At 40.5% G+C, this 17,114-nt stretch overlaps 1 protein-coding gene across 3 annotated transcripts in view; it reads left to right on the forward strand.

Moving 5' to 3' along the window:
- Positions 1-17,114, forward strand: part of PDE4D (phosphodiesterase 4D) — a 679,443-nt gene that overhangs the window by 354,944 nt on the left and 307,385 nt on the right. Inside the window, exon 1 of one of the 3 annotated variants that reach the window (XM_088152878.1) lies at positions 5,425-7,811. The exons of the other annotated variants lie outside the window; for them this stretch is intronic. Within the exon in view, the coding sequence (XP_088009004.1) occupies positions 7,702-7,811 (110 nt within the window). The 5' untranslated portion in view covers positions 5,425-7,701. Of the gene's footprint in view, positions 1-5,424; positions 7,812-17,114 lie in introns of those variants that run through there. 3 annotated transcript variants of the gene reach the window in all.

Below are 17,114 nucleotides of genomic sequence, written 5' to 3' on the forward strand. Positions count from 1 at the left end.
GAAACCATGCCACCAGTTTTCAGCAGCTGTGGTTGAAGGAGGACTCATCTCCCCCCCTCACTACTTTTAATGAATGTTAGGAATAATAGGGGCTGAAAGGGGGTGGCCCCATCATTTGGGCTTTGGCACTGCCAATGTATATTGCAATACATTATCTTAGTGGCCAGGAACCTTTTGGATAAAAATATTTTTTTCTCCACTCCTACCTTAAAGTAAAAAGTGTCTTGGAAAATCCAGTAACAGATCAGTTGTGCCAGTTCTGCCCTTCAGGTCAGAAAAATGCATAGAGCAAACAGTATTTTGACGGTGGTATCAGAGTTCTCGAACTAGCAAAATTAAGTGGATTAAAAGAGTATGTGTTTTCCTAATAAATCAACTGAAATAGCTGAATCAAAGCAGATTTTCTGCAGAAGCAACACAGATATCTATTCATAGTTTTCTTTCCTTTTCCTCACCATCATCAGCTATAATTCTGCCTACTAATAATGTTGTTGTTCCTTCGAGTCAGTGTTGACTCCTGGTAACTTCCTGGACAATTCCTGAAGTTTTCTTGGCAAGATTTCAGAAGTGGTTTGCCATTGCCTTCTTCCCAGGGCTGAGAGAGAGGGACTGGCCCAAGGTCACCCAGCTGGCTTTGTCCCTAAGGCAGGTCTTGAACTCACAGTCTCCCAGTTTCTAGCCTTGTTCCTTAACTACTATACCAAACTAATATTATTTATTAATTAAGTTGATATCTTTTTCTCTAAGGAGTCCAAGTGACACAATTCTCCTCCTACATATAATTCACAAAACAATCTTGGGTGGTAGGTTAAATAGAGAAGGAATTACATTTATGCCATGAATTGTGATCTAAGTACAGATTTGGATCTGGATCTTCCGTTGTTAACACTCTGGTCATTATGCTTTCAATCTGCATTTCTTACTTCATGCTCTCAGTTCTCAGGTGACAGATGAGGGGGAAGAACAGACTATGCTGTCTATGCCACACAGTAGGACCTAACCCTGAGCTAACCTGTTGCCCTCTGTCCCATGATTTTTGAAATAATACTCAACTCTCTGCCTCTGCTTACCTGGGTCATGAGTACGGCACATACTATGCCAGTACTTTGACCCAGCCAATCAACAGAATGAAGTACCCTTCAGTGGATTCTTTTCATCCCCAAATTCCTTGGGTTTGTATGAGGCAAAAGTAGTTTCACCTGGTCCACCACAGTGTCCAAATGGCAGATTCGGAGGGAGGGAGATGAATAGACTCCTTTCTTCTGTGATAGAGACAAGTCCTTGAGAGACAAGGAAAAACATGAAAACAAGTCCTTTCTAGGCACTCAGTGTCTGTGGCCTTTTTCATTTACAACCCTTTCTACAATTTCCTCCACCCCTTTGACCTTACAGGAGAGGGGAAAAAAGAAGACAAATAGATGTGAACTCAGTTAATGTAACTGTACTATAAGGAATGCCCTTTGCCTTTCACTCCAGGCAGAATAATGTCTGGTACCTGTTCTGCTTCCACAGCAGGCCTGCCTAAGAACAAACAGCAAGGGCCTCACTCCGCTTTTTCCTGTCAATGAGAGACATTCTTTAACAATCAACAATGCTTACAATAGTTGGCGTTTTTAGTATTTGTGATTTAGAGTGCTTAGTAAAGCCACATTACAATATGACCATGTTCTGACTGGTACCAGTGTAGAAATTAAAAACAAAAGTTTAAAGTGAATTGCTGAGAATTAATTTTGCACTTTGTATTCAAACCATTTAGAGGATTTGGGGGGAAAGGGTTAATAGTATTTTTTTACAGCCTACAGACAGTACAGCACTCTGTTCTTCAGCTTGGTGCTCAAGATGCATGTTTGGGTTGCCCAGTCCTAAGGAACAATTCTGTCTACTTAGTTCTCCACAGCAGGGGGAAGGAACATGTTTTCCAGATGTTGGTGAATATAACCATTCCAGTCATTCTTAACCCCTGGCCATTCTGTCTGGGGTTGCTGGAAACTGAAGCCCAGTAACAGCCGCTGATTTCTCATTCTTGCTTTATAGAAGAAAGTGAATCTTTTTTGCATTTGAGAAATGGAGCTGTAGAGGCAGGAAATGAGAGGCCTGGGAATGGAATGAACCATTCTGTAAACAAACGCAAGGTGGAGGGCCAGGGTGAGAAACGTTCTGCAAGTGGTCCATTGGAAAAGAGCAAGAGAAAATAGTTCAGCGTTTAAATCGTGGAGCATGAGTACAAATACCACCAGATTCCTACCTAGTTAGAAACAGCTCTTTGTCTTTCTATAGCTGCTTGATTCTGTGACAAAGTATCTTATCTCAGAGTCCAGATTTCCTCTGAGAGTGCCAAGTTCCAGTGAGAGGATTATTGCTATTTGACACTGCACATCCCGAGACATCACAGATGTGACTATTTTCTACAACATTTTGCTGATTAAATCCCTCAGATTCACCAAAGATCCACTGGTGTCTATGATGATGATGACGATTACAGGATGTCTGGCCAGTTTAACTGGGATTTCTTCTGGCCTGTGGATTCCAATGAAATGGACAGGCTGCTTACTAGTATGTCCTCTGCCACCTGGTGGACTGATTAGTACTTCTCCTGGCTTTTGCAGAAGATGGGGATGTGTGGTCAGCTCAGCCTTCCCAGGTGATCAGTGCCCTACTCTGAGAGGAGTGCCTCCTGCAGCCTTGAAAGAAGCTGTGTGCTCCCCCTTCTTAAAAAGTCCTTTCTTGATCTGGCTGTATTGGAGAACTATAATGCTGTGTCTAACTTTCCCTAGAAAGGGGAGGTTAGAGTTTTTGGTGGGGATTAAAACTTCAGAGCATGCTAGAAGTTTCAATCCCCACCTTCTCAGTTGGGCATGGAATAAAACTGTGTTGGTCATGATGGTTGATGATTTTTGTCAGAATCTAGTTGTGGGGAATTTGACCCTTCTGGTCCTATTAGACCTTTTGTCTGTTTTCCACACCATCAACAATGATATCCTTCTGGACCATTTGGAGGGGGTTAGGAATTGTGAGAACTGTCCTCTAGTGGTTCCATTTCTTCCTTAATAGATGGTTCAAGTCAATGTTGCAAGTGTTGTTGTTCAGTCGTTAAGCCGTGCCCGACTCTTCGTGACCCCATGAACCATATCGTGCCAGGCCTTCCTGTCCTTCACTGCCTCCCTGAGTTTGCTCATTTTCATGCTCATTGCTTCAGTGATGCTATCTAACCATCTCATCCTCTGGTGTCCTCTTCCCCTTTTGCCTTCAATCTTTCCCAGCATCAGGGTCTTTTCCAAGAAGTCCTCTCTTCGCATTAGGTGACCAAAGTATCTGAGCTTGAGCTTCATTATCAAACCTTCCAATGAGCAATCAGGTTGCAAGTGAGGTCATCCCAATAAAAAGCTGTAAGACTCAGTTTTCTCCCACTCCTTAATATCTACAGGAAGCCACTGAGAGAAGCCATCATTGGCTCAGAGTGTAGGATCATCAATATGCTGATGCTACCCAATTGTATGTTGTCACTGGGCTGTTCCAACAAGGCAGTCCAAGGCTTGTTCTGGTGCCTAGAGGCTGTTAGGGTGCAGATGGGAAGAAACAGGCAGCAACTGAATCCAAGCAAAGTGGAGTTGCTGTTAACTCAATGAAGTTCTGTGCTGGCTCTGGTGTTATTTCTTGAGAATGTTAGCTCTATTCCTGAGGGACTAGGTCTATAATTTGAGGGTCCTCTTGGACTCACTTCTGCTGCTGGATGGGCAGGTGAAGCTGTGGCCTGGAAGACTGGCCCAATTTCAGCTACAACCCTAGTGCATTGGAAGCAGAAAGACCTTATGATAGTAACTTGTAATTACATCACCCATGTCAGCCCTTCAAGGTAGACCGGATTATGAGTTATGAGAGTTATGAATTCTAATACTAGTTTGCCCCACTACTGAGCTGGAATGTTTTGCAGTCATCCTTGAGCTTGTACAAAACTACCACTGGTACGAAATTTGCTGTATCTATTCCCTTTTCCTTTCCTGCCTCTATTTAATTTGTTCCCACCACTGGGCTTCCCTCTACAAGATAATAGGTAGCAAACCTAAATGATTGGATTCATCGTGAGGCTGCCTTGAAATGTGTTGGACTAAGCAGGAAAATACTGCTTTAACACCACTACAGCTAACCTGTCTCACTTGTGGTCTGTGGGTAAGAGGAAGGTAATGCCATGGGAACACTGAGAAAAAAGGACATGTTTACCATAGCCAGGTGCATGTGTGTAAAGGCCCTTATTTCACACATACCTATCCTTACTTTCTCATATGTGCAAACGCAGAGAGAGAGAGAGCCAGTGTAAAAGATATTTGTTATAACTTGTGGATGTCAATTTCAAATTAATTTTAGCTGAAAATGTGAAAAATACTGTGTTGGAAGGGCTTATTGGGACTTGGTATAGCTGTGTTGGCTGCTGGTGGTGGCAAGTGGAGGCTTGCACAGCTGGAGAGTGCAATGGTTATGCTGGCTAGGCAAGGTGGGAGTTGCAGTGAAACAGAGCTAAGGCGTATCGTCTAAGCTGGATGGGAAAGAGTTGTTTAGCTGGAAGGAGAAGACAGGGTGCAAAAGCCAGGGCCGGCACTAGATTTATACCTTGTGCTGAACCATAACATAAATTGTTTTGTGTTGGCTTATTACATTGTATAAACTCAGCCATTGTGTGTAAACCATTTTATGGATCAGTCTGTTGTATTAACCCAGCCAGTTGTGACTGATTTCAGAAACCATAGTTAGGACCATCAGTGAGCCCAGTTTGGTCTCATGCTAAGTTGTATATGTTGTATATATGTTACTACAGGGACATGGAGGGGGGGCAAACTTCTTGTACAGAGCCTAGCACACGAATGATTTCTCAGCATTTGGGGAGAGAATAAGAGGCTTTGTCGCATCCATAGCGTGCAAGATCCTCTACAGCAAGATGAGTCATAGCCTTTACCAACAGCGTGGAGAGGTAATGCAGGCAGTGAATGGAAATGGAAAGAGCCAAAGGCCGCCTGGAGCTCTACGTGCGTTTTCGGTTTTGTGTTTATTTCATTTGTGTTTTCTTTCATGGAACTTGGGAGCCTTCGCTGAAAAGAGACTTTGCTAGTCCTGAAGTAGTCGGGAACCTTTGGCGTCTCATGATGTGCCTGAATAAGGGGGGCATTCGTGCATTTCGGTTTTTAAAGCCTTTCGAAATGGTCCAACGGGGCGTACCGTTTTCTCTGTGATGTATTTGAGGTGGCACGGAGGGGAGAGAAAAACTTCAACCAGCGGGACTTACATGCAATAACCATGTTGCCACACCCCTTTTCCTTTACGGCATCCTGGTGTCAACGGCTGTACGTGTGTGTGTGTGAGCGAGAGACAGAGACAGAGACGGAGGATGTGGGTGGGGGGACAATTTTAAAGCAGGTGAATTTCGCAGTCCGCTCATCCGCTCGGCATGCCGAGGAGAAGCGGGTTCTTTCTTTCTGAGCTCCTAACAAAAGGCGGCTTCGCTCTCCAGTATCCTATTAGTCTCAGCGAGTTGACTCTCTGATGCCTTGTTCCAGAATGACAACAACAGTGTTGGGGCTCAGTGGAGGATTTGTAGAAGGCAGCGGCCGGGAGGAAACAGGAAGTGTCGAGAAGTAGTAACGCACCGGGCGCGGTGTGGGCGATCGCCCTGTTTGTGGGCGCTCCGCCGTCAAGCTTCTTATCAGGCGCGAGGGTTTATGACACCGCTCTTCTGGTGAAAGTCTTTTTCAGGTGCAGGATTTCCTGCCTGGAGGGTTCACTGTTCTTTGGAGCCTGATCCCGGCGCCAACCGTGCATGCTTCAAGAATTTCTTCCGCTCGCCCCGCCGGGTATTAAAAATAGACAGGAAAGTTGAACAAACGTGACGGTTCTTTCTTTCCTTTTTTTAAAACTCAGGCTAGCCTGTCATTTTTGCTTGCGATGCGTTTTTTTGTCCCCCCCCCCCCTCCAGTAATATGCATTTTCACTGGGGGCAGTTGTAAGCCCTCGGTTTCATAGTTAAAGAAGATCCCGAAGCGGGATTTATTTCCTTGAAATCGAAGCCTGCTCCCTCGCTGTTGTGCCGAACGCCGCTTTCTATTCTGGGTGGGTGTCTGCTGGAGCAGCATCGGAGGACAAGCCGAGCCAGGATGGAGAACCCACCTAGAGGGGCCCCCTTGACGCTAGCACATCCTCACTGCAGCCCGGGGGCTAATTCTGCTGCACAATGATAGTGGCTGAGGCCACCCTGCAAGTGTCCCAAGATCACAGCAAGAAAGGAAGAGAAATGGTTGTCAAAGGTTAGTGTTGCAAATCATCATTATAGACGGAAGGAAGGAAGGAAGGAAGGAAGGAAGGAAGGAAGGAAGGAAGGAAGGAAGGAAGGAAGGAAGTCCTTCCACCTGCAGAGTGGACTTTGGGTCGGGTGGGTTCTTTTCACCTGCCAGTTTCACCTCTCTCTATCTAAGGATGTTACCAGACATTCCGGAGTAACAGTGACCAGCATCTCGGACCCAGTTCCTTCTGGGAACCTATTAAAGGAAAAGAGAGTTTACAGGGAAGAATGTTTAGAGGATGCAGGACTTTAAACTGTAGTCTTTGGGCAGGGCAAGGGACTCCGGACATGGTTTTCAATCCTACAGAATATAGTATTGACTTAAAAGCAACCACAACCCTACAGCTGGACACTGCAGCAAAGAAATCAATATCTTAACGGCAGGATTCTAAGTGTGTTTTCTTAGAAGTAAGTCCTGTGATTTTAGTGAGACTTACACCCTGTTCAGCACATGTAGTATCACCACGGCATTGTCATGTTCCTTACAGTTGAAAGGGCAGCTTTGTAATGGCGTTAAATGGCATCCTGGGAGCACCTCCAGTTCATGATGGTGTGTCAATGTCTTCTGTTCTTACGGAGCAAGAAAATAACCTTGCACAGGATTGTCTCCTCTGAAGTGAGTCAAGGGGCTTTATTTCTAGATGAAAAGTTTGTTTTGTATGAGGTTCTCCTCTGTGTTTTGTTTCTTCTTTCTTGCCAAAAAAAGTAAGGAATGCTGAATATGTGTTTAAGAAGGAAGAAAAAGCAATATCTGTTTCTAAAGGACAGCATGGCAAAACAATATGAAGTTTTGCTTTTCCTCTTAAAAACTGATCTAACACAGATGGCAAGAAACTCACTTTTGACTCACATTTTCCTACTGTCTAAAATGCTGCATATGAAGATACTTTAATTTTTACTTGGGATTTATCAAGGGGAATTACTGCCTTTATTTAGGATCAGCTTTATAAAGCTATATTTCTTTTATGATATCTTTTCTTACGCAAGTAAATGGCATTAATGGATGGACATAGAGTTAGAAAAAAATACATTCTCCTTCAAGTTCTGCATAACTCCCAGTGACTACACGGACTCATCCCTGCAGTTTTCTAGGAAACAATATAGAAGTCATTTGTAACTGCTTTTTTCCAGGATTTTTTTTGACTTCCCAATCTCGCCTACAGAAGTCTCCCATCCAAGTACTAATCAGGCCCAATGCTGCTTAGCTTCTGAGTCCAGATTTGGTCTGCAGGTGCTCGAAAATCTCATGAACATTCTGTTCTCTATGCTGGAGCTTCTCATCTACATGGAATATAATATATATGTATATATAAACATATATATTGAAAACAATTGCAATAGCCCGTGACACTAACTGATGCTGTTGGAATGTACCTATGAATACTGCAAGAGACAAAACTTTTGGATTGATAAAGACTGATGCTGACAGAACTATGAATGTGATGCATGTAAACAATTTCCCATTCAGGAGGCATTCGTGGATATGGTGAGTAATTGTTGCACGCTTCAGCAGAGAGTCATCTTCTTCTATCTAGATCCCACTAAACGAGATCTTGACTATGATTCCCATAAATCCCGGTCAGATTTGGCCCTATTGATTTGGGACTGTAGGAGTCCAACGTAACATGGCAGGAACTCCCAGATTTGTTTGCTAAACAGTATGACAATGGAATATTTAGCACATAAGATAAAGATAAATCAGACTGGAATGGTAAGCAAGACGGGACTAAAATGCATGTGATATAAAGCAAGTTTTATATAAACATAAGATGTCATTTTTACTGAATTTGGTACACTTTATCTATACATGTGCAGCTTAGAAGTATTTCATTGAAAGGGTTGCTTAGCTCATAAGCAGCTGGATGTATGCCTTTTCCTCCCTTCCCCCTGCCCCACCCCCTTTTTGCTAGGAAATGCACCAGCATATCAGTGATGCTTTCTCTAAGAAATCCTCTACACATACTCTTTTTTTATATGAATATCACTGAAAGGTTAAGGATGAGCAGTTTGGACCAGTTGCGTACTTTTATTTTCAAAAAATTCTGCTCTGTAATAATAATTTTAAAAAAGAAACATCATGGCTTAGAAATTTAATGTTTCTCTTTTCTGTTTTCCTGTATAGTTCTTACATAATGAAACAATATGTTTGTACCATTACTAAATAGCATGCTTTAGCAAATGAGCAAGGTATGTTTATACACCATATAAGACATGCTAGGACCTTTCTCTAGAGATTGCTCCTTCTTCCTCCTCCAAAACATTCTCATTATTTGTTAAGTGTCATACCAAGATTTCATGCTATATATCTGAAACTTGGTGCAAAGAAAGGGTTCTTGATTGCCTTCCTATAACAATTTCTAAGATAATACAATAAAAGGAAAATAAATTGCATGTTTGTGTTCTTCAAATGACCCAATTAATAACGTGTTTGACTTTACTAATTCATGTTTCTTGTACTAAATATGGCTTTTCTCAGTTTGGTGGCAGCACAAAAATCTCATAATTGTATAAGAACATTTCCTTTTCTGTTCAGTGAGCACATCTGTATGCAATTTCTTCTTTATTCACATATTTTTATTTTTCACCTAGAAGGAAGCATATATGATCAATGACCAAGTCATAGTAGCCATCATATTTTAAAATTTATTTTTTCCACATGAGTTTTATTAGTGCTTCCCACTCCTTCCCTCCTGACTCTCTATTGGTTATGAGAAGGAGGTGGGGAGAGATAGATGAAATTTTATAGAAGTTGCTTTTCATGACAAAAGTCAGTCTTGCAAACATTGCACTCTGACCACAAGAATGCACATCATGAAAATGGCCACCTGTATCCCAGACTGATTTTCCTATGGGCCGGTCATAAACCAGTCTAGGGATTTTTGGATAAATGTATTGGTTTGGCACAAACCATCGGCATGCCCAAAAGGAATTAAGTGACCATGGGTGGCCTTATTATGCAACAACAAGAAGCAGCTGCTTTGGACAACAGAATCTAGAGGAGATACTATTTTCATGTCTCCAGTGCAGGCTGTTAAAAGGAGAGGGAAAAAGAAGACTACCAGGGCCAAACAACATTTAAGTTCATGTGCAATGATGTCTAAAACAACCATTATGGGAGGGAGAGGCATTCATAGCTTATATTAACTGAGAAACAAGATTCCAGGGTGATTGTGTGAATTAGCCTTTTGGATCTAGCCAAACAAGCTAATCAGGATTATATTCAGATCCCAAAGCTCTCCTCAGATCCAGAATGGAATAGGAATACGTGACATCAATGTGAGACCTTGGAACAAACATGGCTAGATATAGATACTGGGAACCAGGCCTTCTGCCCTGAGATGACTATCTGCTGGCCTCCCTCAGGCCAAGGGTACAAAGTGTGAAGCCTTGAGGGAAACATGTGGCCCCCCAAACCTCTTACCAAAGTGAGCTCTATGTGTGTGTTTAAATATGTTAGTGTGGGGCATGTTATGGAATACAGTGGGTGCCATTTCACCCATTAAAGCCCCCAGAGGCCTCCAAAGACAGGTCTTAGTGCTGCCTACTTTTGGAGTATGCTATATGTTGTGGAAAGCCTGCTGTGGCCCTTGGGCTTACAGAATATGTGTACTATTGGCATCCCCATTTGCCTTGGATGCAGCGTCCATGATACCGTGAGCAACCTCTGCACAAAATCTTGCTTGCTTTAGAATGTGCTGATGTTAACATGTATGAATATAGCCAGTTGTTGCCAGAATGCAGAGAAGAGAGATCTCGGACCAGTAAAGCAATATGTGGATAAATTATTGGTTTCCTTTCTACTGTTAGGTATTGTTGGCAAGATATTTGAGAGTTTTTCATTTAGTATTCACATTCATAGATATATTGGTACAACCCTGTTCTATAAAGGTGGGATTGATACAGGAACATTTACAATTATAGGCAATGAGGAGAAAACCTAGCCCATAGCCTTTCGAATATTTACTCTTGATGTAGTTTAGTTCTGCATATTTCTTCACAGATGGAAAACATGCTTGTTGCATGACTATTTTCACATGGGAAGGGGGAACATTTTGTCTGCTTCGAATACCTCATATGATTGTGATAATGTGGCTGTTCAGTCTAAAAAACTTAAAACCAGTACCACTGAACACTACTCATGAAACATATTCAAGAAAATAAATTAGTACAAAATGGGGGGATTAATATTTAAACTAATGGAGGGAGACAGAAAAATAACTTATATAGGGGATAGTAATTGAATGGAATGTGATTCAGCAATGAGTCAGAATAGGAGAGAAACCATGTAATTAGCAAAAAGTATAGTGTCCAAGAATGAGAATAGGAAAGGCCTACTTCGTCCAGTCTTGACACAGCTAAGCATTATGTTAAGAGAGTAAAATCTGCTGTGAAACCTGAGAGAACTGTTACAGACCATCGGTTAAAAAAAACACAGCAGGTTTCAAAGAACAAGTAGAAGAGAAAAACAATGATTGTCAAAACAGTTGTCTTGTTGAATAGATGTATTGCAGAATTTCCTTCTGCAGAGATGTTGATGAAAAAGTTGTTTCACTCTGTTGTCCTGTAGTTGACAAATTTCCTTTTGGGTACATGTTTCTATTTACTTTCATCTTCATATAGGTCTTTTATAAATGCAAGCTTTGGATAAGACAGTGAACCACAAATTAACCAGCTACCTTTTGGCCTAGTGCTTATGCAGAGCCAACCTGTATGATTACTTTATGGTTCACTGTGTTGTGCAGTCTGAGAAAATTGGATTAATGTTGTAAACCATGCCTAAGTTACCATAACTTTGATAAATATTTAGCGAATGTGTTTGAAGAACAATTAGTTTCCTCTTAGAATCTTGCCTGTAATGTCATAGATTTCACTAGAAAGTTGAGCTGCTACCTGTGCACAGGATGACATTATGTGTCATTCTGAACAGCTGATATTGTAGAAGGAATTTCTCACCCCAGATGACAAGCTGAAATCCTGTTCTTCTGTAACTCTTACAATGATCATTCTGATTTCCTGTGCATCTGGTCATTATATCTGCCTCAGAATAGTCAATTTGGGTTTTATAGATTAGATTGTAAGAAGATACTGCTTTATTTCTAATAGATGTGTCAACGTTCAGGCTGATTATGGCAAGGTTGAGTTTGTGTGTTTTTATTTAATGTTGGCTTTTAACATTCTTTCTGGTACAAAAGCAGGATTAAAATATTGATTTTGATAAATCAGTAATAAATATGCAGAGGTCTTTGTGTCACCCTAAAACCTGTGTTATGGGCCAGCTATTAGCCTGTGGGAACTGAGCCCAGTTTGAATGGAACAGTTGCTTCACAATGGAAACTTAGTTCAGTTAAGAGATTTGACTGGATTACTTTCAGATAAAATCAAATCTCCAGACTGAATATACTCATAGCTCTAGTAGTTATTATAAATAAGTAAATAATGTAGAAGTATATTTTACACATACTCAGGAGAACCTGTTCCTAATGGTTATTCCAACTGTGTGTTAGATGAAGCCCCAGAGGAAGACTTCTGTCCTGCCTTTCATATGTGTACTTTATGTGTAGATGCTTTCACTGACAGTGGACTTGGGTGAAAGAACATTATTGCCATTTGCATCAGATTTTGTGAGGTAGTGTCTCAAGAGTTGCAGCCTAAAGGAATGTAAGGTAAAACTCAGGGTGGGACAGAAGAGATCAAATAAGGACTGAAGAACAGTCAGAATAAGGACTAAACTTATCTTTAACCTGTTGCTCAAATTAAAGAGTCACAGAGAATTCTAAGGATTATATAGAAGGAAGGGTTGTGTCTATGTGTTTGATGCTAGCTGGTTGCCTGATTTAAAACATTCTGACCTGAGACATCTGCCTGTTAGGTTGAATGATTGATAGTGGGACACACTTATTTACTTGACATCATATATGTCATGATGTCATAGTGCAAATGATGTGAGTTATATGATTAGCATCAGTTGTATCATGATGAAATAATGCAAATGACTGTAATATGTTGTTTATGTTAATTGAACAATGTTATAAGTATGACATCATTTGCCCCTTCCTCTGGACACCCATGGTCATTAGCCAAGGACTATTTCAGCAAAGTGATCTATTAGAGCTTTGGATTCACAGAAATAAGGCTGTAGGAGGTGAATGTAACCAATAGCTTGTTGAGTCCTGATCTAGGCCACCAGAAAACATAGACATAGATTTCTGCTCACCATGGCTCAATAAAGCCAAATACAAGTTGGTTATGAATATTTGCATGCAGATTTTTCAGTTGAGAATTGGTAAATAGGAGACGTAATCCCAAGGCTGAGTAGAAATCTTAATATGCTTCAAGCAGTGTTTATGAAGGTCACTGTCCCAATATATTAAGGCACCTTTTTGCATGCAGTGAATCCTATAACAATAGCAGGGGTTTGAGGATAAATTTGTCTCTTTGTTCATTTTCTTCCAGATATCTTATTTTTTTAGCACTAGCCAAAGGCCAAAAGGTTTGGCATTCATCAGCTGCAAGAACGGGCAAGAAAACAAAAATAATGCAGTGATCTTTTATTTTATTCAGAAAACAAGTATGTGTCTGGATCACCAACAATTCAACAACCTGAACTTATGAGTCAACTTAAACTGCTGCTGGATGGACATTAGTCCTGTTTGCTGATCCCAAAGTATAACACAGCTTCTTTCCTGGAGCTTTTACTTATTGCTATACTATATTTATAAGTCACACTTCTTGCTAAAGGCAGTGGAAGATAGCTGTGTCCAAATACCTAGTTATGACATTTGCAATTGGGAAAGAAAACTGAATATAAAAATATAATATAAAAAATATTACAGATTTCTAAAGAAATGTTCACTTTCTCCAGAGCTTTTCATGTGGTTAGAAGTTAAGAAAAAAGAGTGGGATTAGGTATGGACAAAGAAAGACCTGTATTGATATTGTTGAAGCTGCAGAGTCCTGCCTTAAAACTGAATGTAGGAGGTAGGAGACTAAGTCCATAATTCTTCAGCATCTGGAGTAACCCTGGAACCCAGGGGAATGGCAGCACCAATAAGCATTGACTGATCTCCAAAAGCTAAGTTGTGTTGACTTGGATTCATATTTTGTTTGGAGACTACCAGGAAATACAAGGCCTGTCAGGCAGTCTAGAAAGTTGGAAAAAAAATCTCACCAGAATTTTTGACAAACTACATGGATGTCACTAAGAGTTGACCTTGACTTCATTGGAACTTATGCATTAACTCTCGTGGAATGTAGTAGGACTAACTTTTGGATATAAACATACAGTGCTTTAATTGTTTTAATCGAAACGTGGACAACATGAGGTCCAGGGCCATATGATGCTTCCAAATTCCTTTGTGTAGTCTTTGGAGCCCTCTCCACCATGCTGCCAATTTTTGGCAACAAGGTCCTCAGGAATTGGTTTGTGGTTCCCAGTTTTTTCAGGCAAGAAGTACCCCTAAAAAATATGGTCTCATCCCTTAAATGGTCAGGGGTGGTCTAGCTATTGTTCATATACTGGTAACCTCTTGCTTATATTACTGTAATGCGCTCAGTGTAGATTTTTGGGCTCTGAGTGGGTTGTAGATACTCACAGACACACCTTTTCTGTGATGGTGTCTTTACTTTAGAATGCTTTTGCTGCTAAAATTTGCAAGGCACCTACTTGACCATTTTTAGGTGCCACTTGATGACCTGTCTCTTTAGGCCTTTTCTGTACGAATTTTTGATGAATGATTTTTGTTTGTCTTTTGTGGGTCACATTGTATAAGCATGCTATCTAGTATGGCCCTCAGTTTCCCCAGAACACTAAAATACATTTTGTATGCTACCTTTATTGGCAAGTGGGTCTTCAAAAACTATTTGAAGAAAGTACACTTCTCAGCATCTCTTGCCGCTGGCCAAGGGAACTGAAACTGCTGGGAGGTGTGATTTAGCACCATTTTCAGGACTACAAGTTCCCCAGCACTGTTTCACCCAGTACTACATAGATTTCAGTTTCACTGAAGGCTGCAAGGGCAGAAAAACAAGGAAAAGATTATCTCTCATGCTTTAAAGCTGTGTTCCTTAACCTTGGTATCTTTAAGCTGTGTGGACTTCAACTCCCAGAATTCCCTAGCCAGATGTCCACACAGCTTAAAGCTGCCAAGGTTGAGAAACACTGCTTTAAACCTATGAAACTGAGAAGTTACTCTAGTCATTTTTCTAAAGGAGTAAGGCAACTCTCTGTGTGTGCAGATATGAGGTGTGGACATGTGGCACAGAAATAACTAAAAAAAAAAACCTATAAAGCACCATTATACTTGTGATACAAAAAATAGAAAAACAAATCAGAGAAATGCACCAATATAGAATAAAATAGCTCAGGAGGCCTCAGAGGCCTCTGAAATAAGCACCTTTTGCCACTAGAAAGTCAACCCCAAAGGGTGGAATGCATTTCTTTGGAAAGGAACTCCAGAACCTCGCTATCATGATGGAAAAGACCCTGCCCTGACTCATCCATTCTATTATACTTCAAATGGTAATGGCCCATAAAGCAGAGAGATGAAAACAGAACTGGAACTTCTTCTTTTCTTTCTTTCTTGCATATGGAAATATATTAAATTCTTTTTTAAAATTTCCGTTATACCAAGTCTGAATAATGACACTTCCATTGTCTATTCTTACTGGCACAACTTTCCACAGCTTTCAGACATGGCTCTTTTTTACCCTTCACAGGAATGGCAAGGAAAGGGCCCGGGATGATTTCCCTGCATTGCTACTGAACAACCATCCTACTGAAAAAGGGCTTCATGTTATGCTGAAGTTTGTTCTGAACTGCTTACACTAATAACAAAGGCTGAATTTTTATGCCCATTTATTCAGAAGTAATCCCTCTTTAATTGTGCTTGCTACTTGGGTATAGAATTGTACTATGAAAAATTAGGGCTATGTGCAAATTACAAAATTCAATTTGGAGTCTGATCCAGCAGTTTGGGCAATATGTTTCAGCTCAGAGCATTTGGAGACTCCACAATTCAGCTCAGAGCCCAGACCTGAATCCCAGTTCAGTAATCCAAACCTTTTTATCTCCCATGGATAAGCATGAATGGTGAAAACATTTTTGTGTTGAACAAGAATGGATAAAACAATTCAGGAATTTTGATCTAAGAGATGAAGTATATGAAATTTCAGACAACATACTCAGTTGTCTGGGTTAGTTGCCTTGATATTTTGAAAAAAGATAATGCTGATACGTTTTCAAATTTCTTAATGGAATTAGATTGTTGTTTTGGAGGAATCAAATCTGTCAACTCCCATAAGAATAGTTTCGTTGTTTGCTTTTAGAAGAATGATCTTTGTCCTTTGGGGATTTTCAGAAGAGGATATACTTATCCTGTGCTTTTTTGTAGATAATTGTTATAAAAATTACTTCTAGCATAGATGTTACAGCATTTCAAAAGAAAAGGCATAGTGATTTTTGTGAATGGGGATTCTTCAAACTGAGTGCTCCTCTTGTCTCCCTGCACCCCTGTGGTGTTTGTTTTGTTTTGTTTAAATGTGTGAGGGGTTTTTTTTGGTGGAGTCAGTGAAACTGCCCAACTGCCCAGTAGGAGTTAAGATGAATGCATAGCTCAAGGTATCTTTGTATTCCGCTCATTACTGTTTCAGCCACAAAAAGTACAATCAGAGTGGGGTCAGTTATAGCAAAGGCAGAAGATCCAGAATTTTCTAAGCAAGCAAACAGCAAGTATTATCCCCTCTCAGCTTGCATAACATTTCTTCAATACTTTTGTTCCTGGAAAAGAGAATTAACAAAGAACACTGAACATTAGTATCTCGTGACTTCAGCATCCTACCTCCAAACACTATGATTAAAGAGCCCTGATACAACCATTCATCATGATTAGAAGATAGATCATACTCAGTAAACTACATCCCTGCCTCTCTTTCTCTTGTTTCCCTATCATGCTGGGGTGAACTGTATCATTTTTGTACATTTCTGGCCATGTTCAGAAAGATGCTTAACCAGCTCAGTTAAAAATCTAGCTGCTCTGTTTACAAAACAACTTAAGCTTAATTAGACTACTCTCTATGTCTATAACTCTCCAAATCCCAGAAGGCTAACAGAGCTTTAGAAATTTCGGTTGTACATTTGTTCTGCTTAAGAGGAGCCTAACTTTAATTTCTAGAACTCCTGAATCTGCCCAGTGAAGCCTTATTCAGCCAAATCTGATGTTACTCCTAAACCCTGGTGCTACAATACCAGGAGGTCCCATCAGAACTAACAAGGTGGAGGAAAGGCATGTGACATTGTTGTACAGGTTATAACCCCCAAGTCTGGAGATGAATTTGTATCATTTAGTCTTTATCTCTTTAAATCAGAATTGTGTGCTGTTAGAAATGGAATGCAGGCCAGCTTTAGTTATTTAATGTTTCATTTTAAGGGCTCCCTTACAAAAAGTTGAAAGGAAAAGAATGTTGAGTTCCAACAATACTGTTATTACTACCTGTCCAGACGTTTGGGCTGCATTCAAGATTTTCTTTGATATGTTGTAAAGCTTAAAGCTGGATACTAAAAAAAAACCCCGATCCTTTGATGTTCTTGCTAAAAAATGAATATGAAGTTGAAGTACATTTTAACAATAGGTCATTTCAAATGAGCAATTTACTCAGTTTCAGTAAACCGAAGTAATAGGCTGAACATTATGAGCTGCAGCTCTGAATCCTTTGTATGAAGTTCTCTACAGATCAGTGGTCTGGTATGAAAAAATGCTGCATATTGCTATGTAGTCAGAAGTTTACACCCCCT

The sequence above is a fragment of the Python bivittatus genome, unplaced genomic scaffold (assembly GCF_059951505.1).
Source record: "Python bivittatus isolate LINGU-HERP-01145 unplaced genomic scaffold, Pbiv_v1 ctg000570_np1212, whole genome shotgun sequence".
Classification (NCBI taxonomy): domain Eukaryota; kingdom Metazoa; phylum Chordata; class Lepidosauria; order Squamata; family Pythonidae; genus Python; species Python bivittatus.